Source organism: Sapajus apella, unplaced genomic scaffold, assembly GCF_009761245.1.
Source record: "Sapajus apella isolate SASKATOON/1434 unplaced genomic scaffold, GSC_monkey_1.0 scaffold66, whole genome shotgun sequence".
Taxonomy (NCBI): domain Eukaryota; kingdom Metazoa; phylum Chordata; class Mammalia; order Primates; family Cebidae; genus Sapajus; species Sapajus apella.
Genome location: NW_022437006.1, coordinates 1,241,636 through 1,263,415, shown reverse-complemented (window position 1 = coordinate 1,263,415; position 21,780 = coordinate 1,241,636). Strand labels below are relative to the sequence as shown.

Sequence of the window (21,780 nt, the reverse complement as noted above, 5' to 3'; positions counted from 1 at the left end):
TTGAAGTTTCCACGCTGTTCTTGTTTTGAAATTACAACAGAGACAGTAACAGAAACTACACGAAAAGAAAAAGTGAAATATCTGCTTAGAGCATAGGGGAAACACTCATCAGCTGCCAGAGCTTAAAAATCATTTAACTGCCATTGTGGGTGATCTGACTGATACATTGCACAGGTGCAATAAATAAAGAGTTTTAAGACAACAATTGAGTAGGCAGGGGTTTCCCTGCTTATGAGCTAGTCTCATGCTGTACCTTCATCTCATGGTGCTGGTCCAGCTGCTCCAGGTCCAGAGGGCTTTCCCCATTTTCCCTCTCTTGTACCTTGGCTTCAGTTTCTGCCCCTCCTTCTTCTAGGGGGAGCACTGGGCCTATGCCTGGAGTCCTGTAGCTACTGCCAGAAGCATTTCCATCGCAGTAATTTGTTGTGGGTGATGCAGGAGCCGTGGCAGTTTCATCTCTTTCTCCATTCACTATGTGCGTATCAAGCAAGGGTTCAGAGGCCTGAATAGAAGTATCTGGGCTAAAAGTGGCAGCTTTCTCCTCCTCACATTCCATCTGGTTTTGTGCTGCCATTACACCGTTGGCCACACAAGTCTGTGCACCCTGAGTCTGATCTGTATCATTGCCCTTCCTCCGTGCCAAGTGCTGGGACAGGAGTTTTTGCTGAGGTGTGGTTGTCAATCCATGCCTTCCCGGGGTTCTAGGAACATTTAGGTTCACAGCAGAATCTTTCTTCAAATCACTATAATTTGATAATGAGCTAAAAGATAAAATACGAAGGAAGCATGAAAACATTGGCATGGAAAAGTTCTAGAATTAAGACAAGTTTATTCCAGTTGAAAAGGAACATTTGCTGATTTTTTTTCTATCTCTGATGGTTTTAGAAACACAGATTTGAATACTCTCAGTGTAGCCCCACGTCTCTTTGGGTGCTATCCACATTTAAATAAACATTTAAATAAAGAAGATGACCCTGAGCTCTACCTATGGGGACTGAAACATTTCCTTGGGTTATTTATTTATTTATTTATTTATTCAACACTTAACTTTTCTTGATCCTTGTACTGTTTAATAACGTGACTAGTTAGTAAAGACTTAGATATAATACTTATATTTAATAAAATAATTTCTTCCTAACATTTTTACTTACTGATCTTTCTTAACATTTTTAAATTGGTGTAGCCAGTCCTTAATTTATGAGCAAATTATGAACCAACAAGTTACTTTTATTTGGAAGGCATAATGCATACTCTCAAAACGTTTTTATTCATGCTGCCATAGCCTTTTAACAGGTCTCTTTTTCTACTCCGATCCCCTACAATAGAACCTCTGCAGGTCAGTCACAAAACTCTGAGGGCTTCCTCATACACTCAGGGGAAAACTAAAGTCCCAAAGACAGCCTATGATATTCTACATACTCTAGCTCCCAGAGTGCCTGGCCTCATTAGATTCCATTCTTCCCTAAGTGTGTTCTTGCCATACTCCTTGATGCTCCCCATTCTTAATACCCAAGTGTGTGTGTCTTGGGGTCCTTGCAGCTGCTGTTCTCTGCTTAGGACAATCTCCCCCCAGATACTGGTATTCCTTCTCACCATTCAGGTTTCTGCTCAGATAACACCTCTCCAAAGAGGCTTTCCTAGATTCACCTATCTATAACTAACAGCACTCTCCATCACTAACTCCACATCTTATTTTATTTTTCTTTAAAGTCCTTATTACTGCTTGACATAATAGTAGTCCTAATAGGAGAATGAAACTTACTCCCAATATGGAACAATATTCCTATAGAAATATTTGCACAGATTTTAATCTAGGATTCTGGGAGTGGGGTGGGGAATGGAACACAAAACTCTGGGCTACAAGTTCAAAGATTCCTGTGACCTAAATGAGAAGAAATTAAGCAACTAAAACTCGGTGAGGGTGCAGACTTGCTCTCTGCTTTATTCTTACCTCTTAGCATGGTGCCTGACACAGGGGAAGTACTCAATAAATATTTGATGAGCTTTGAATAACCATGATAATGATGATGATTATGACAATAATAACAGCCGGAAACACTTCTTAAGTGCTTACTAAGAACCACAAACTACACGAAGCCCCTTACAATAATTATATTGTTTCATCCTCACAATAATTCCAAAGACAGGGATCCCACAGAGAAATCTAGGCTTCAAAAATTAATGTGGCCAGTGTCACATGGTAACAAGCAGAAAAGCCAGAGCTCAAACATGAATCCAACTCTAAATCCCTTGGTCTTCGCCCCAAGTTACGATGTCCTGGAGCAGAAGGACAGAATAAGCGTCAGGTGAACAGGCTGCAGTCAAAATGTGGGAAGAAAGTCTAGGGCTGATTATCTTCCCCAGTGCAGGTCATGGAATAAAGGGAGGTGGGGAAGGAAACAGCAAGCAGCCCAGTCCCAAGGACAATGCTCAGATGTGTCACCTTCGCTTTTACTCCACCCTTCCCAGTCACTGCTGATCTGGACTGGAGCATGAAACAGGGAATAAAAGTAGACAGCAAGAAAGTGATGAGGGAGGAAAAAAGATACAGGTAAAGTCCAACACCAGAGGAAAGAAAGCGATAAACTGAGTAGGGGAAAATGTCATATATATAAAACTTGGAGGTGGGCAATTTTTTTTTTTTTTTTGAGATGGAGTCCTGCTCTGTCACCCAGGCTAGAGTGCAATGGTGCGATCTCAGCTCACTGCAACCTCTGTCTGCCGAGTTCAAGCGATTCTCCAGCCCTAGCCTCCCAAGTAGCTGGGACTACAGGTGTGTGACACCACGCCCGGCTAATTTTTTGTACTTTTAGTAGAGACGAGGTTTCACCATGTTAGCCAGGATGGTCTTGATATTCTGACCTCGATCCACGGAGGTGGGCAATATTTACATGTTATACATTCTTGAATTGAGATTTGCCCCCGAGAAGAGGACATCTTTGGCCTAGCTAATTTCCCAAGTAGTTTTTAGAGATTTTAATCAAACTGTCCTCCTCCTGCCCACATCAGTCTCTGGGTTCCCTGGTGGAAAGATCCTCAACAGATCCTCTGAAACAAATGTAAGCATTTTCAGATCTTGTCTAAAGGATGGCTTTGAATGAGAGCTGCAAATGTCCCATAATAAGTAACATCAAGGGTATGAGTGGGAGGGAGGGAAGGAGACAGGGAAGGATTAGGTGGGTAAGGAGTTAGTAAAATCAGTAGTTGAACCAGTACTTGGATTCCTGCTGCTTTGTGGATGCCAAACCATAAGGGAAAATAGCTGACCTTGGAATATCCATGGCAAAAACCAGTGTTCAGGTCTACAGAAACATAATCTTATTTCTAAAATCTTAAAGTCTTTCCTCGGTCAAAAAGAGTACTCTCTCTTACTCTGAAAAAGAGAAATAAAGAGGAACAGGAGAAAGAAAGAGAGGAAAGAAAGAAGGAAGGAAGGGAGGGAGGGAGGGAGGAAAGGAGGAAGGAAGGAAGGAAGGAAGGAAGGAAGGAAGGAAGGGAGGGAGGGAGGGAGGGAGGGAGGAAGGAAGGAATGGAAGGGAGGAAGGAAGGAAGGAACGGAAGAGAAAGAAAGAAAACCACAGTAAAAATGAAAGAAAATCTACTTGTTCCCAATCTCTCATCTTAACAAAATGGTGTTACTTGGAATTTTTTTTTTTTTTAAGGCAGGGTCCCACTCCATCACCTAGCCTGGAGTGCAGTGCCACAATCTCAGCTCACTGCAGCCTTGACCTCCTGGGCTCAAGCAATCCTTCCACATCAGGAAGGACCAAGTAGCTGGGACCACATGCTTGCACCACCCAAGTACTAGCTGGGACCACATACGTGCACCACCCAAGTACTAGCTGGGACCACATACGTGCACCACCATGCCTGGCTAATTTGTGTATTTTTTGTAGAGACAGGGTTTTGCCATGTTGCCCAGGCTGATCTCAAACTCCTGAGCTCAAGCAATCCAACACTATGGCCTCCTAAAGTGCTGGGATTACAGACATGAGCCACCACATCTAGCCACGTAAGGTCTTAACAACAGTATGATATGACCATTATGACTAGACTCCACTCTAACAGATGTTGGTTCTTCCTATCAATTTCCTGTGACAACTAAGAACCTCTCTGTAGTTTACAAAGCTAGTCTAAGCTCTCATAAGGAGGGCTAAAACTGAAAATGACCCTTGCAAAGACAAAGGCATCGCTCAACAGTAAATACAAATCTTGTACTGAAGTTCTGTAGATCCAATGCAGTTATTAACCCACTCACACACTTTTGGGGCCAGTCTGTAGTGGTAATACCTTACTGAGAACATATCACTTTTTTTCGTATTGGCAGTGGATTCTGCCACAAATAATATTTCTTCGCCAGACCTGTCAAAGCACACTATACCCAATTTGCACAGAACTTGCTTAAAAAAAAAATCATAAATCATAGCATATTTTTCCTTAGATGAATTAAAACTTCAACCTTTGCATCAAAACAGGACTGAATTTGTGAAGCTTGAATGATTAAAAAACATTAAGTGGAAAAAGTACAAACATTTCACATGTAGAGGAATCTAAAACAATGCAGAGTGGGTTAACCAAAATGGCGAGGATGAGAGGACGCAGCCTTTGGAATACTGATCCTTTTAAGGTTTCAGAAAGTTATCCCTGAAACCTAGGGATGCAGGCTCTGACATGCTTATGTTGTTATTAAGTCAGGGCTCCAGCCCCTCCTTCTATTATGCAGTCACTAGGCATGGCCCCTGGAATTTGCAAACACGAGGGGTCACTTTGTTGTTACTAAGTCAACTTAACCCCGAGCAGCAAAAAAAATGTTTTGAATGGAATTAAACCGTTCTAGTAAAGATCACTGTAATCTAAGACAGCAAAGGTCTTGTAAATCCTACTTCAGAGGAGGAGATGCTGAAGTTTAAATATTTATGACCAAAGTTCCTACAATTTGAAGAGGTTTCTAAGTTAATTTTCTCCAGAACTTGTAACTTTGTAAAATAGAGGGAGGCTCTGAGTTGTTTACAGGAAATTGATAGGAAGAACCACCATGTGTTAGACCCATTTTTAAAAATGAGGGACACTGCAGGTTTTGTGCTTGGTCACAATTCCCAGAAGATACTCAAACTATTTCCACGTTATAATTTCATTACATAAGTAATAGTAAATCTCACAAATAAATAATAAAATCACCCTAATAGGAAACAAGTCTCAAATATTACACTGGAATGAAAATATTTGTTTTCAAGGATAAAAGTGAAGTTATATACATTCTGTTTATTATACATAGACTTTTGATGGCAGATAATAAAATCCTATTGATAAATTTTTTAAAAATTACATTTAAGTCAGCAATGAAATTTATCAACAGACTAAGAAAAATAAATAAATGAGAGTTTTATAAGGGGAAAAGCATTTTAAGTGGGTTTCTGTTTATCTTTAAAAATGAGAAATATAATATTTCACCTATCTTGTTTTTTAGAACACTGGGACTAAAGAATACATATAAAACTGAAATTTAACATACATTTTGCTATTGGTAATATCTCTTTTAAAACCTGTAATATGATGGAGTATGTGGAGAGAAGAAACAGAGACTGAATGGGTATAGAAGATCCACATTAAATAAAATGGGTCAGAAAGAAGAGAGGGCCTAGGGAGGAGACAAGCACACAGGGGTCACATTCACGAACACACACAGTGAGAAACGAAGAGATAGAGGCCACTGCTCAGCCATTCCAACCCAGATATCCAGAGTCCCACAGAATGACCCACAAGGAACAACACATAGAGAATGACACACAGAGATACAGAGGCAACAAGAGAAAGCACACAGATACAAAAGCACACAATTTCATGAAAAAGTTGGTGGCCTACAGTGCTGCACATAGGTAATACATTGTAAATGACAGTGCATATTAGGGCAAGATTAAGTCACTGGTTTTAAAAATTCACCCTTTCTAAAGGCCTACCATACCTAATGGAATAAAATACTCTATGCTTTTTATTTAGAAAGCCTATAACTATCACTTTTTTGAAAATCAGCTTTCTTCTTCCCCTGCCTTCTCCCATTGTAAATTAGCTCTTACCTGCCTCCTTCAAAGCGACTGATGAGATCTGATACTTTACTGGGTTTTTCTTTTGAGACACAAGAAGCAGAGGCAGGTTTAATTTCCTCCATCCTTGGTTTTGCACTAGGTAAAGCTTTATGCTTGGGGGTTTGGTGTATATTGGACGAAGGTGAATTCTGCAGGTGTAATGGCTTTGGAGGCACTGTAGAAAAAGAATAGAATTCAGTATTTCACTGATATTTTGTTCAATAACAGTAGAAAGTCTTGTGTCCTGGGTACAAAAATATTCAGCATTATAGAACCATTGTATGGTGGGGGGTGTCAAATTTTGAACTAAACCATAACCAAACGACTTTTGTTCCTCTTGGACATTTGCTTCGTGCCTTTTGGAAATCCCATCTCCTAACTTAATTGGTTCTTTTAATTTTATTGCATCTTAAATATGGCAATATTAAACACCTAGGAATATACATAAGGCTAAAGCATTCTAAGATCTATTACAGATAACACAGCAGTTATTCATCTAAATAGGGAAAAGGTGGTGCTAAATTTAAAACCAAATCCTAGAGACACATCGTCTGCTACAAAACAGATTTTCTAATACAGTAGAGTGATAATAGATATAACAGAAACCACAGCTAATGAGTTAAACAACATAAAAGCCAACAAAACAACAACAAACAACATTAATACAATGTTGCATTAACACAGGTCCACTTAAGGAAAGCATTTTATATCATTTGATCTTTGATGAAATATTATACTTTATAAGGTCTCTGAGGTAGGTACCACTCTTCTCCTCTTATGTCTATGAAAGCTTAGAGAGGTTAAGTGACTGGCCTGGGGTAACAGGCCTGATCTAATTTTATGGCTGGTATCCAGACTTTGCTCTCTCCATTACTAGCACTTCGCCTCATCATAAATGCAGCAAAAGCAGTGAAGGAGCCGGTGTGGTGGCTCACACCTATAATCCTAGCACTTTGGGAGACTGAGGTGGGTGGATGACTTGACGTCAGGAGTTCAAGACCAGCCTGGCCAACATGGTGACACCCCATCTGTACTAAAAAAAAAAAAGTACAAAATTAGCCGGGTGCGGTAGTGCACGCCTGTAATCCCAGCTACTCAGGTGGCTGAGGAACATGAATCACTTGAACCTTGGAGTTGGAGGCTGCAGTGAGCCAAGATTGCACCACAGCACTCCAACCTGGGTGACAGAGCGAGACCTTGCCTCAAAAAAAAAGAAAAAAAAAGCAGGTGAAGAGATAAAGAAGTTTTACTATCACTGTCTGCTATGTTACAGAGTTGGTGCTACAGGTTTGGATGTTTGTCCCCTCCATATCTCATGCTGAAATCTGGTCCCCAATGTTGGAGGTGGGAAATATGGGAGGGATTTGAGTCATGGGCGCAGATCCCTCATGAATGGCTTGGTACCATTCTTGCCATAGTGAATAGGTTCTCTCTCCATTAGTTCCTGCAAGACTGGTTATTAAAGAGCCTGACACCTCCCCATCTCTCTTGCTTCCTCTCTCTCCATGCGATCTTTACACATCCTGACTGCCCTATACCTTCTGCCATGAGTGGAAGCAGTCTGAGGCCCTCACCAGAAGTTAAGCAGATGCTGGCACTGTGCTACGTGTACAGCCTGCAGAACTGTGAGCCAAAGAAGCCTCTTCATAAATTACCCAGCATCAGGTATTTTCATGTAGCAACACCAAACAGTGTAAGACGGTTGACCTGCATCAATATTCCACAAATCATCTGCTTACTTCCTAAGTCCTCCAATAAATTAATAGGATAAAAACAGATTACTTCATGAAATACTAAAATCTACAGAATTTCCCTAACACACTGTAGATGATAAAATATAATATGCCATAAGTGCACAATCAGTACAAAAATTACTTTCCTTTTGAAAACCAGTATTACTTTTCTCTAAGATTAACATTCAGGATAACATATTATAACATGTAGGTATTTTTTAATAAGCGGTGTTGACAGATCAAATAGAATCATCTTTTTTCTTCTTTAAATCCTTTCTTTACCTTCTGGAAGAAGGATGAGAAATCATGTCGCCTCCTAATTACATGCCCCATTTTCCCTCAGCTGGTTTCCCTGGTTTTTAGTGATCTCGTCTCTTTTATAAACTCAGCTGACAGTTGGCTCATGCTCACTGGCCTAGATTTCATCATTTCGGTGCCAGTTATCAATTTATTATAGGGAAGGAAGAAAAGTCACAATGAACTACAAGTGGAGCAATTAATTCACTTAATTCCCTTCAATACAAACAAGAAGAAAATCTCAATTTAAAAAGGGCATGCTTCTTTTTGTGAAAATGGTATTTTCCAACATATGTCTGTGTGTGTGGGGTGATTAATATAGTATCATTTTGAAACAAAGGGGCTTATATAAGTGGAATATTTGTTAAGTTTACTGAAAAAACTCCTGTGTAGAATAAATATGTACTAATGTAGCAAAACAGGAAAATCTCCCATCAAAAAACCCTTTTAACATTAGGAGTAATAAATATGAACTAATGCAGTAAAACAGAAATGTCTCCCACCAAAAAAAAAGGAAATCTCTTAAGGTCATGAATAATTCAACATTCTTAACTAGAATACTAAAAGAAGGAAGTGAATAAAATTTTGTGTGCTAAATTTGTTATGAAATAACTCATCCATCTACCTAGAGTTTACTCGCTAAACATGCCCTATTTGTTATGTGCCAGATGCGTGAAAAACTAAAATACAGTGATACCTATCACTTTCTCAGGGATAACTCCACCCACTTTCCCAATCTAAATTTTGTCCATCTCTTACACTGTTTCATAAGCACTGTGTACTTTCTCTAAATTGCTTATCACAATTTGTGGTATAATTATCAAATAATTAGTAACAAGTAGGACTAAATAATAAAGCTGCAGTAAAATACTAAATATATTACAGATTTAAAGTTTTTTTCTTTCCTCCACAAGGCAGGAGTTGATGAAGGTAAGGAATATACCACTTTTGATCACAGGAACATCTAATGCAGGACTAAAAGAAAAAGAAATCTTGTATGCTATGTACTTACGATGTGAAAAAATCCAATTCCAGTTAAAAACCAAGATCTCATGTTTCAATTTAATAGTCTGTACCCAAAAGAAATGAACAGACGTGGCAGGTGTAACCCAGGAACTGATACTTAAATTACTGAGATTAAATTTCTCTTCATGGCCAGCTTTCTTAGTTTCTGGGCAACCAGACAAATTGCAGCCATCCTTTGTATCTCTTGTATGTTTTTGCTCTGCTAATCGGTTTTTATGTCAGCTTAATTCGAAGGTCCACCTGGAAACTTAAAGGGTAGAGGAAAACTTTTCCTCCCTTACATATACAAGATCACGAATTACAAAGGACCAGTAAATCCTTTGCATCATCCAGATTATGAAGACTACATTATTAAACTAAAATGAAAATAAAAATCTAAAGCTAAATAAATAACGATTTTATCAAACAGACAAATATTCACTGTTTAAAAAGTTTTCCCAAATGAGTTCTATAAGGGAAAAGATGATAAATTGTACGCGATATTCTAAGGATGCAGTTTATTATTAGTCTCTATTGGCATTACAGATAATGAGAATGGGTAGACTCTAAAGCTCCAATTCCTCCTCTTCTTGATATTTCAATTATTTATTTATTTAGATTTTTTCCCCTTTCTTCAGATACAATATTAATTCTACAGATCAATAGTGTGACATTTAAAAGGAGCAATACCATTTCCAGATTTGGGTTTCACATTCTGAGAACAGTGTAGTATGCAAATACAGTCTTTTCCTACTTGATTGTTAAGCTCTCTAGAGCAGTAATATTTTCAGGTAAAAGATGCCCTGAATCCAAATACCTCCTACTATAACATTTACTTAGCTGAGTAAGATTAGCTAAGTACAATTCTGCTACAATATGAACAATCAGAATCATATTGGTAGGTACCTTATTATATATCGAGAGCTAAATGAAAACATGTCTATTGGAAAGCCACAACAGTAGGTTCATTTTCTTTTCTATTTATCTTATAGAGTGTACTGATACAATCATATCTTATTGTAACTTCAAACTCCTGGGCTTAAGTGATACTACATCTCAGTCTCCAGAGTAGCTGGGATTACAGGTTGAGAGCCAACCCTCCTGGCTTCATTTTCTCTTGAAATAGATTTCCTGGGAACTTTCTTAGTGCTTGCCTCATCTCTAGTCCCCCACTCCTATGCAGCCTAGATTCCAGACACATTGCATTACATCTTCTATTGTAAGCTTGGTAAGTTTTTCTCAGGCTTCAGGTGTTTGCACATACCTACAATGGTCCGCTTGGCAAACTCCCATAATTCCCACAAAGCTCACCTCAGCCACCAACTCTTTTTCGGAAGGCTTACCTGGCTATTCCACCTCTTGCCCTCCCACACTGCGTCAAAAATCTTCAAGTATCTTCTCAACTAACATTTGTCATTTTGTTTTATAATATTTTATAACCAGGGTTGCCTCCCTAGACTTCTGAGTTCCTTGAAGAACAGGAAATGAGTCTCATCTTTGTTTCCATGATTATAGGTTAACATTCAACTCTTTTTGTTGTTGTTGAGACAGCGTCTACTCTGTCACCCAGGCTGGAGTGCAGTGGCACAATCTCAGCTCATTGCAACCTCCGACTCCCAAGTTCAAGTGATTTCTGTGCCTCAGCCTCCCAAGTAGCTGGGATTACAGGCGCCTGCAATCATGCCCAGTTAATTTTTGTATTTTTAGTAAAGACAGGGTTTTGCCACATTGGTCTCAAACTCCTGACTTCAGGTGATCCACCTGCCCCGGTCTCCCAAAGTGCTGGGATTATAAGTATGAGCCACCTTGCTCAGCTACATTCAAGTCTTAAGGAAGACCACTATTTCATGAAACGAATTCATTATATAATCTTACTGCTCCTGTCAAAGACTGAAAAAGTAACACACTGCTACTCTGAGAAGTAAATGACCAGAAAAATATTTAAAAGCACATGAAAGAACCCTACCAATGAAAGAAAGCACTTTGTAATCACACAAGATTAACATATATAAGACATCTATTTTTAAGATAACTATGTAACATCAATGTGAAATTTTCTCAGGATACAAAGTTTCAAAATACAAGAATGGCCTTCATCTGCCCCTCTCCTTGTTCAGCCTTCTTTGGCTCTTCTACAATGCCCTGTGAAGAACTGGAGCTTACAGACCCAGATAAGAGTTTTGTATTATATAAAAGGAAGAAAGGAATAATAATCAGAATAAAAATCTCTGACACGGTGGCTCATGCTTGCAATCCCAGCACTTTGGGAGGCCAAGGGAGATGGATCACCTGAGGTCAGGAGTTTGAGACCAGCCTGGCGAGCATGGCAAAACCCTGTCTCTGCTAAAAATACAAAAATTAGCTGGGTGTGGTGGCACATGCCTGTAATCTCAGCTACTCAGAATCTGAGGCAGGAGAATCACTTGAATCTGGGAGATGGAGGTTGCGGTGAGATGAGATCATGCTACTGTACTTCAGCCTGGGCAACAGATAGCCTGCCTCAAAATAAAAATAAAAAACTCCTAAGCACTATTAACTAAAAGACCTAACAACCCAAAGGATATAGATAAGAAAAATAGTGTTCACCCTCACTTATTAGTATTTCAGGGAAATACAAATTAAATGCATAAGCTGATACCGTTTTGACCAGATCAAATGAACTAGAATTTTAAATCTGACAATACTGTCAGTGAAGATATGAAGCAATGTGAACAACACGTTTTTGATGAGAGTATAAATTTACAAAACCATTAAGAATTTAGCATTTAAAAAATATTTATCATTGAGCAATTCTTTTTCTTTTTCTTTTTTTTTTGAGATGGAGTTTTGCTCTTGTTACCCAGGCTGGAGTGTAATGGCGCGATCTCGGCTCACTGCAACCTCCACCTACTAGGTTCAAGCAATTCTCCTGCCTCAGCCTCCCAAGTAGCTGGGACTACAGGTGTGTGCCACCATGACCAGCTAATTTTTATATTTTTAGTAGAGACGGGCTTTCACCATGTTGACCAGGATGGTCTTGATCTCTTAACCTCATGATCCACCTGCCTCAGCCTCCCAAAGTGTTAGGATTATAGGCGTGAGCCACCGCGCGCAGCCCATTGAGCAATTCGTATACCTCTATATAGGGTGTTTATTTTCATTTATTCATTAATTAAATGAATATTTATTGAATACCTATTTTTAAAATTTTTCTTTTTCTTTTTTTTGAGACAGTGTCTTGCTCTGTCGCCAGGCTGGGGTGCAGTGGCATGATCTTGGCTCACTGCAACCTCTGCCTCCTGGGTTCAAGTGATCCTCCTGCCTCAGCCTCCCGAGTAGCTGGGACTACAGGCATGCGCCACCACGCCCAGCTAATTTTTCGTATTTCTAGTCGAGATGGGGTTTCACCATGTTAGCCAGCATGGTCTCGATCTCTTGGCCTCAAGATCCACCCACCTCGCACTCCCAAAGTGCTGGGATTTACAAGCGTGAGCCACCACGCCTGGCCTTGAATACCTATTAGGTTCTAGGCACTTAAGCCTCTCAATGAGCAAAGGAAAAATAAACCAAAAAAAGCAAGTAAATCATTTATCATTTATCGGAAGGAGGTAAGTGCTAGGAGAAAACGTGGTAAGGGCTATAAGAACAAGATAAACACAATCCAGAGCATGGGAACTCAAAGGGAGGGCAGACTTCTATCTTAAATAGGGTGTGCAAGGTTAGGCCTCTGTGAGAAGCTGCGATGTGAGTAAGCCTTCAAGTGAAAGGAACTGTTTCTGTTTGCGGAAAGGCTTTCCAGCAGGTGGAATGAGAGCCAGGGACAGCTGGGCTCTGGAGGCCAGCAGGACTGGAGCAGAATGAGCATGTGGGCAAAAGCAGGGCAGAGGGAGGCCAGAGAAAGTAGACTCTGGACCACTTATTTTGAGGTTGCATGAAATGAGAAGTCCCCGCAGGGTTCTGAGCTGAAATGTGACATGATATAACTTAACTTGCAGCAGGACCACTCTGGCAGCTGTGTTGAGAATGTAGAGGAGAACAGGGGAGAAATAGGGTGGACAATTAAGCAGATATTGTAGAAATTCTGGCAAGAGATCATGGTGCTTAGACAAAGGTAGTTAGAAATACTTGGATTCTAGGTATATTTTTAAAGTAGATTTCCTGATGAGATTAAATGAAACATATGACAGAAAGAGAGGGGAGGCAAGGATGACTCTGAAGCCTTGGGTCTTATCTACCAGAAGGATGGATCTGTGGTCAAACAACACAGCAGACAGAGCAATTTTTGGAAAGGAGAATAGCAGTTCAGTTTTATAAATGCTAAGTTTGAGATCTCCATTGAACTACAAGTAAGATGGGTTTATTACACCCACATTTACAGATATAAATAGGAAAAAAATTAATTATTCAAAGTGATTATCTAGACTGAAAAGAGAAACTAATTGCCAGTTTAAGTCAACAGACTTCAATTACTCTTCTTTTTAAAAACAGAAACAACAAAAGCTGACTATGTATAAATGCATTATAACATTACACTTTGAAAAGAATGGATTATTACACATAGACTTTTACTTTAGAAGCAAATGAATAGGTTTAAGTACTCTATATTTATGTAAGTTACTCAAAAAACAATGTGGTTCTTTAAAGCATGTAATGATTGAGACATTATGTGACAATTTGCATGTTATCAAAATAATCAGAAACTTTGGAGAATGTTCTGGATAAAAGCTGTTAAGAGAAAACTATTAGCTTTAATTACTAAAGGAGCTATTTTGAGTTACTGACTAGCATGGCAGGAAACAGGCCAGTATTAAAAGTGGTGAACAAGAAGAAAGACTTACGTTGGAGGTTGCTCAGTAATTTGTTTGACTATTAGGATTGGTATGAAGTGAATAACCCATTGTTTTCCAAGGCCTTAGGGTATTTTCTGAGGCTGAGGCAAAACAAGCTCTAATTATGAAACAAATCCATTTCGAAATATACATGTTCCAATTTATATCCAAATCCAAGTTTATCCAGTCTCTAAAATTTATCTTTCTTTCTGTTGATTTTGAAACACTATGCAAAGGGCTGGTATTCTGGTCATTCCATTTTCAGGTTTAAAAATAAAATGAGCCGGGCGCGGTGGCTCATGCCTGTAATCCCAGCACTTTGGGAGGCCGAGGCGGGTGGATCACAAGGTCAAGAGATCGAGACCATCCTGGTCAACATGGTGAAACCCCGTCTCTACTAAAACTACAAAAAATTAGCTGGGCATGGTGGCACGTGCCTGTAATCCCAGCTACTCAGGAGGCTGAGGCAGGAGAATTGCCTGAACCCAGGAGGCGGAGGTTGCGGTGAGCCGAGATCGCGCCATTGCACTCCAGCCTGGGTAACAAGAGCAAAACTTCGTCTCAAAAAATAAAATAAAATAAAATAAAATGAAACTTAGTTGATTCACCTTTTAAAAACCTATAAATAATTCTTCAAAAGTCTTTACTTACTGGTGATTAATAAACACAAAACATAAACCACACATTGTTCCAGAGACATTACTACATAATCACCACTAATAAAGATGTGCAATACTTTCCCCTTTGAAAATTACCACAATAGGCTGAGGGTGGTGGCTCGTGCGTGTAATCCCAGCACTTTGGGAGGCCCAGGCAGGTGGATCACCTGAGATCAGGAGTTCAAGACCAGTCTGGCCAACATGGTAAAACCCCGTCTCTACCGAAAAAATAATACAAAAATTAGCTGGGCGCGGTGGTGCATGCCTGTAGTCCTGCTACTATGGAGGCTGAGACAAGAGAATCACTTAAATCTGGGAGGCAGAGGCTGCAGTGAGCTGAGTTCGCACCACTGCATTGCAGCCTGGGTGACAGAATAAAACCCCATCTCAGAAAAAAAAACACACACACACAATAAATTGTAACTATAATCTTAGCAATCTACATAATGAAATAAAAGATATGTGCTTATTTTAATCTAGGTCAGAGTTTTGCAAATGCAGCAACTGATACTACAGTTTGTATGAATTCTTCATTGTGGACTGTCCTGTGCATTGCAGAATGCAGAGCAACATCCCTATGCACCACTCACTAGCTGCAAGTAGCAATTCCCACAAGCAGTGTAAAGCAGAAATGTCCCCAGATACCACCAATGTCCTATTGTCGGGGGAGGATATGCATATGTGGGCAAAAGTGCATGCTTGAAAATTACTCATCTAGAGTAAGAGTCCTAAATTAAACTAAAACAACACAGTGTTGTGGGTAGCAATATCCAGGGCTGGTGGCGTGGGCAGTAAAGGAATTTACCAAGACAGTTGTAGGCACAGAAAGGCGTACTTATTAGACAAAGTATGAAAATACACTGCAAGAAAGCAACAGACAGATCACCAAGAGAGGAGCTGACTACAAAGAGACAAAGGCTTCCTGGGGATTTTACAGGATAGTGCTTGTGCTAGAGAGGGCTACATGCAGTACTGATTAACACCAAGGTTGCAGTGAGCTAACTTGCATTTTTCTATTAGTCACAGGGTCTGGTGATAAGTCAGTGCAGGAAGATTGTAAGTTATCTGCTATGGGCCCTGGACCAGGAAGAAAGGTGGACTTAACAGTTTATATACTTTTTCTTTCTGCTTTCCTCTGCTCCTGCCATGCCAGCCTGACTCCCCTTCCCTTATCAGGACTCCAAACATAGTGACCTTGAAGTTGCAGCAACCTCACCATTCACAACTTATAAGGGATTTGCAGCAAGGCAGGAACAAAGGTGTCAGTGTGATAATTCCTTGCTTCATGCAGTAGGTCCCTATTAGCACCCACTTCTCTTCTCTGCCTCAGTCACCCAAATGTTAGGAGAAATTAAAATTAGCTTCTCTCCACTAAAGAATTAGGGAACACGGGCCGGGCGCGGTGGCTCAAGCCTGTAATCCCAGCACTTTGGGAGGCCGAGGCAGGTGGATCACAAGGTCAAGAGATCGAGACCATCCTGGTCAACATGGTGAAACCCCGTCTCTACTAAAAATACAAAAAATTAGCTGGGCATGGTGGCACGTGCCTGTAATCCCAGCTACTCAGGAGGCTGAGGCAGGAGAATTGCCTGAACCCAGGAGGCGGAGGTTGCGGTGAGCCGAGATCGCGCCATTGCACTCCAGCCTGGGTAACAAGGGCGAAACTCCGTCTCAAAAAAAAAAAAAAAAAAAGAATTAGGGAACACTCATTCTTGGGTATTACTGATGACTTATTGACCAATCTATGTGGCAGCTCATCTGACAATACTAAGATGTAGCCTCATTTTAGGGGCATTGGTCCCTGCATGGCACATGTTTAAAGTTTTAAAGAATAGCAGAAACAAAGGGGAAGAAATGTAGCCATATAGCAGTATTATTGAAGACTGGTTATGTACTCTGTGAGGGGACACATAGGCAGAAAAAACTGAGTTGATGAGTAAAATATACAGCAGGTCAAGTTGTAATGAATGAGAAAAAATAAAGTTCCTATGGAGTGCTATGATCTGAATGTTTGTTTGCATCCCAAAATTCATGTTGACATCCTCATTCCCAAGGTGACAGCATAAAGAGGTAGGGCCTTTGGGAGGTGTTTAGGTCATAAGGACTGAGCTCTCATTAATCAAATTAGTGCCATTGAAAAAAGGTCCCAGAAAGACCCCTCACCCTTTCCAGCCTGCGAGGTTATAGCGAAAAGATGGCCATCTATGAGAAAGCAGGCCCTCATTATACCCTGAATCTGATCTTGGACCTATCTATAGACCAGAAAGCAGGCCTTATCAGACCCTGAATCTGATATTGGACTTTCAGACCACAGAACTGTAAGAAATAAATTTCTGTTATTTATAAGCTACACAGCTCATGGTATTTTGTTCAACAACCTGAACAGACTATAACATAGGGAAATACAAAATGGCAGGATGAAAGGTAGAGTTAAAACGTTAGCCATGGGTATCAGGGAAGGGCCAAACACTACTTGCAAGTATTTTGAAAAAGAAGTATAAAGTACTCTGTGATTTATTTAATATCTGCAAATATTCCCTTTAGTTAGAAAAGTATATAAACATAATTAGCCCATATTTAAGATAGGAAGTAAGTATGTATTTAAATAACAATACGCTGGCTTTAATACAACTACAAAAAAACAAGGTTAAGTGTTGTCTGCTTAAAAATGGGATTATTTTGGCACACGCAGCTTAGGAAGGACACTCTATTTCTCTCAATACAATGACTCTGGAAAACAATGAGGTAATGTAGTGCATCTTCCAAAAATAAAGGCTTTTTAAATAATGAAATTCTTCCTTTGATCAGGAAAATTCAGAAACTAGAATTGTATTCATTATTAATATTCTTACCTCACACTGGATCTTTGTCAACTTGGGTCTAATAGGAAAGATGGAATTTTACATTTTGGAAACACAAAAGGCTCAAATCATGGCCAAAAAAAATTTCCTATGTTTATATTCATGTCAATGCTATAAGGGAGCAGTGCAGTCAAAAGAAATGGTTATAAGCTCGTGAATAGGCTACTCATCTGAATCGTCAATTATCTGACCTTGCTTGATAGCGATATTCCATACCACCACAAATATAATTGTGAGAACAAGCAGACAAATATCCCATAATCCAGAAGATTCATTTCAAACTCATTCTAAAATTTTCTTTCAGAAATCCTTAAAACATACAACTTTAAGGAATAACACCACTTATTTTATAATGCATGCTCTAGAATACATTTTTTTTTAGAATAAATTTTTCTTTGCAAGAACAGGAGACCTAAGTAAACACGAAATAAACAAAAACAGATATTGATTTTTCCCAAGTGTAGTAATTCTGACAATGCCCAGTATTGTTTCTCATATCTGTTTAGCATTCATTATCAATGAAAATCTACAAGGAAGAAACTACACATTAAACCGTAGTGTAGCCTAGCTTTTGTGTTCCATTTCAAAAGGCCTCGCTCTTTATCATCGAAACTATAATTTTGTGCTTCTCAAAGTTAATACTCAGTTCACTGGAAATTTCTTTGTAAAAGGAAACAGTCACTGAAAAAATCATTCAAACTTTCTACCATCACGGCTTTTTCTTTCCCCTCGCTGGCCACTCAATCCTGAATGGAGAGCTGTTACTGCTCCTTTCTGCGGATGACCTTACTATGAGGTATTTTCAAGTCCCACTTCCTTAATATTATCAAATCACGTTCTTGATAAGTACATGAAGTGCTGTTTTAGAATTATCTCTTTCACAAATACTGACATCTAGAAAATCATTTCTGTCTAACAGTGCTCCAAACACATTTATTACACAGACAATAAGTCCCTGTGTTAGGTCAAGCATAATAAAGAGATCACAGTTCCATTAAGATGACATGCAAAAAATTTCAGCAACATGAAAAGATCCGTAATAGAGAAATGTATGTTGTTTCAGGAGCAGAGCAAATAGCAACCTCTACCTGAGAAAATGCATAGAGATAGCCTCTTCTCTAAAAAATAATGTACCCAGTTCCTCACTTCTAGCTTAAAATGCTTTCTTTGTGGCCATCATCTTGATAGTTAGCCTTGTTTGATGAACAAAGTACCCACCCCAATCACAATTCCCCAATGAGCATACCTTGTGGCTTTGGACTTGCAGCTGAGTGTTTTGCTGGCCTGTTCCCATTTATTCCCTGAGCCTCTTCTTTAGATACATTCTCATCAACCAGTGTGGTTGTGTTGCTTATGAAACAAGGTGGAGCTAAAGCGATCTTTGGACAGGTACTGCTGCCTACAAAAGAGTTCAGAAAGAAAGGGCAGTTAAGTATAGAGGCATAGCACAGCACTGTCTTGTAAGTTAAATTTCTCCTGACCCCGTACAACAGAAACAGTCATAGTTACAAGACTAAACACAGAAATACTTTTCCCATGTGGGCTGGCATTGACAAAGAGTTTTCCTAGGAAATATCTCATTCTATGGGCTTTAGGAATCTTATAATGGATGTTGACAGAAGACTGCTATGTACAGGCATCCTTTCCTTGCAGGGCCACAGAAAGGGCAGAACACAGCTGCTACAATGTAGGCGAAGGAAAGGACTGAACTAATCCATTAAAAGCCTTCCTTTTTAGTTTCGGGTCTGTTGCTAGTCATAGAGCAATTCAAAAGTACAAAGGAGGAAAGCCCAACGTGACAGCTGACCCAAAGACTCTAGAAGAATGGCTCCATTAGAAATGAACAAATACACACACGCGCCCACATCTACACACACCCTCTCGCCCACTAGCTTAGTCAGACTCCACATCAACATCCATGACACAGGCTAACGTGACCTATGTTTTCCAAAGAAAGGATGGCAAGATTATACAGATGACATGGTCACATTTATATAGAACTCACAACCCCAAAATGTTCTTTAAAATCACACCAACACATCATGAGACATAGATGAAGAGGAAAAGATTAAAATTTTGTTCACTTTCTGGTATAAAAAGTCATATATTGAATTTCAGAGACTTTTAAAGGCGTCATGTGTTGGTGTTCTCTCTTTATTATGCATATTAGATTTCCTTCTCTTCCGGTTGACATGCTGATATGAAGACAACTGATTCTGCTTCAGAGAAAATAAAATTTCTACCAGGAAATTCACTATAATTGAATCAAAGAATGTAATTTAAGGAATTATCATTTGGTTAAGGAATGAAGAGTCTCGTTTTTATAGAATCCAAATATCTGAAAGAGAACTGTTAGAGATTTTTTTTAAACCTTAATTATTTAAAACAAGAGAAGCTATTTAAAAAAAACCAAATCAACTTTCTTTTGAGTAAAACAACGTCTCTTAATTCAATTCATTATTAAATAATATTGACTAAAAAACACATTTGGGCTGGGCACTGTGGCTCATGCCTGTAATCCCATGGCTTTGGGAGGCCACGGCAGATGGATCACCTGAGGTCAGGAATTTGAGACCAGCCTGGCCAAGATGGTGAAACTTCATCTCTACTAAAAATACAAAAATTAGCTGGGTGTGGTGGTGGGCACCTGTAATCCCAGCTACTCGGGAGGCTGAGACAGGAGAATCTCCTGAGCCCAGGAGGCAGAGATTGCAGTGAGCCAAGATGGCATCATTGCACTCCAGCCTGGGCGACAAGAGCAAACCTCTGTCTAAAAAAAAAAAACCCAAAAACCCAAAAAACAAACAAACAAAAAGACTCCACACTTGAACTTTATTTTCTGTGGCCCTCCTTAAAATTTATCTTGGTAAAACAGATTTTGGAAAATATCGAGTTCCAAGTACTGTCTCAACAGTTCTTTCAGAGCCAATGCCAAAACAGAAATTAAGTGACACTAGGAGTTTGAAACCAGCCTGGGCAACATAATGAGACCTTGTCTTTACTTAAAAAATAAAAATTAGCTGGGCAACATGGTGCATGCTTATGACCCCAGCTACTAGAGAGGTTGAGGTAGGAGGATTTCTTGAGTCCAGGAGGCTGAGGCTGCAGTGAGCTATAATCACAGGACTGCACTCCAGCTTGGGCAACAGAGGGAGACCTTGTAACTTTGAGAAAAGAAAAAGAAAAGCAGGGTGGGAGGGATGGTGCTTATCAGACACCCTTCTACTAAAATGGTTTATCAGATAGATTAAGCATTGTTTAGCAAAATATAACAAGAATTTAGAAAGCAAAAGTAATAAAAGATTATTTGACAGATTATTATTAAAATTATAAAAAGGCCGGTGCAGTGGCTCACGTCTGTAATCTCAACACTTTGGGAGGCTGAGGCAGGCAGATCACTTAAGCCCAGGAATTTGAGACCAGCTAGGCAGCCATGGTGAAATCCTGTCTCTACAAAAAAATTAATTGGGTATGGTGGCATACATCTGTAGTCCCAGCTACTTTAGAAGGCTGAGGTGGGAGGATGGCTTAAACCTGGGAGTTTGAGGCCACAGTGAGCCGTGATCACACTATTGCCCTGCACTCCAAACTGAGTGATAGAGCGAGACACCATCTCAATATAAATAAAATAAAATTATAAACAGAAGAAATACAGTTCAAACCTTTAAATGTGTAAGCTTATCTACCTTCTTAGAAAAAGTATGTGAAATAGGCAAAGTACATCCCTAAAATCCACAGCATGTCATACAACCACTTGGCCTTTTAGGGGGAAAAACTGGATGCTTTTTCACAATGATACTAAGAATGGCTTAAAGGCCACCTGCTGGGGTCTAGTGAAGGATGGCTGTACAGTCTCAAACAGTGCAGAGCCACAGTTCAACTACAAACTAAAGCAAGGAACTAATGTAATCATAAATTGAGACCCTGAGACATCAAGAATGTAGCTTTAGCATCAATTCATAAGAGAAAGCAGCAACAATACCACAAAAAGGGGGCAGTTAATGGGTTAAATAAGAAACGAGTTACATTGAGTCTTTTAAAAAGGTAATCACTATTACACTTTAAAATATTTAAAAAGTTTGACGTCTAATTAGAAATAAAACATGTCTTATCTAAATATTAATTTGAATGAAAACAAAGCACTTAATTTCTAGACAGCAAACTTTCAGGGTATAGTAGGTTTTACAACTGTCATGTTGATAGAGACTATCTCCCATGAATGTGCCAAAATGCCTGGAATAAGAGATCAACTGTGCATCTACTTTTAAAATAAGTTCATCAAAGTCATGATTCATTACACATCTTCTGCCAGAGGCAATAGATCAACATGTCAG

At 39.4% G+C, this 21,780-nt stretch overlaps 1 protein-coding gene across 8 annotated transcripts in view; it reads right to left on the bottom strand.

Moving 5' to 3' along the window:
* FGD4 (FYVE, RhoGEF and PH domain containing 4) overlaps positions 1 to 21,780 on the bottom strand; it is a 235,723-nt gene that overhangs the window by 63,680 nt on the left and 150,263 nt on the right. For 5 of the 8 annotated variants that reach the window (XM_032248279.1, XM_032248281.1, XM_032248282.1 and 2 more), the window contains exons 2-4: positions 18,693 to 18,845; positions 6,075 to 6,258; positions 254 to 761 (exon numbers count right to left, since the gene is read on the bottom strand). In XM_032248279.1, the coding sequence (XP_032104170.1) occupies positions 254 to 761; positions 6,075 to 6,258; positions 18,693 to 18,845 (845 nt within the window). The remainder of the gene's footprint in view (positions 1 to 253; positions 762 to 6,074; positions 6,259 to 18,692; positions 18,846 to 21,780) is intronic. The other 3 variants (XM_032248287.1, XM_032248284.1, XM_032248286.1) reach the window with 1 other exon arrangement.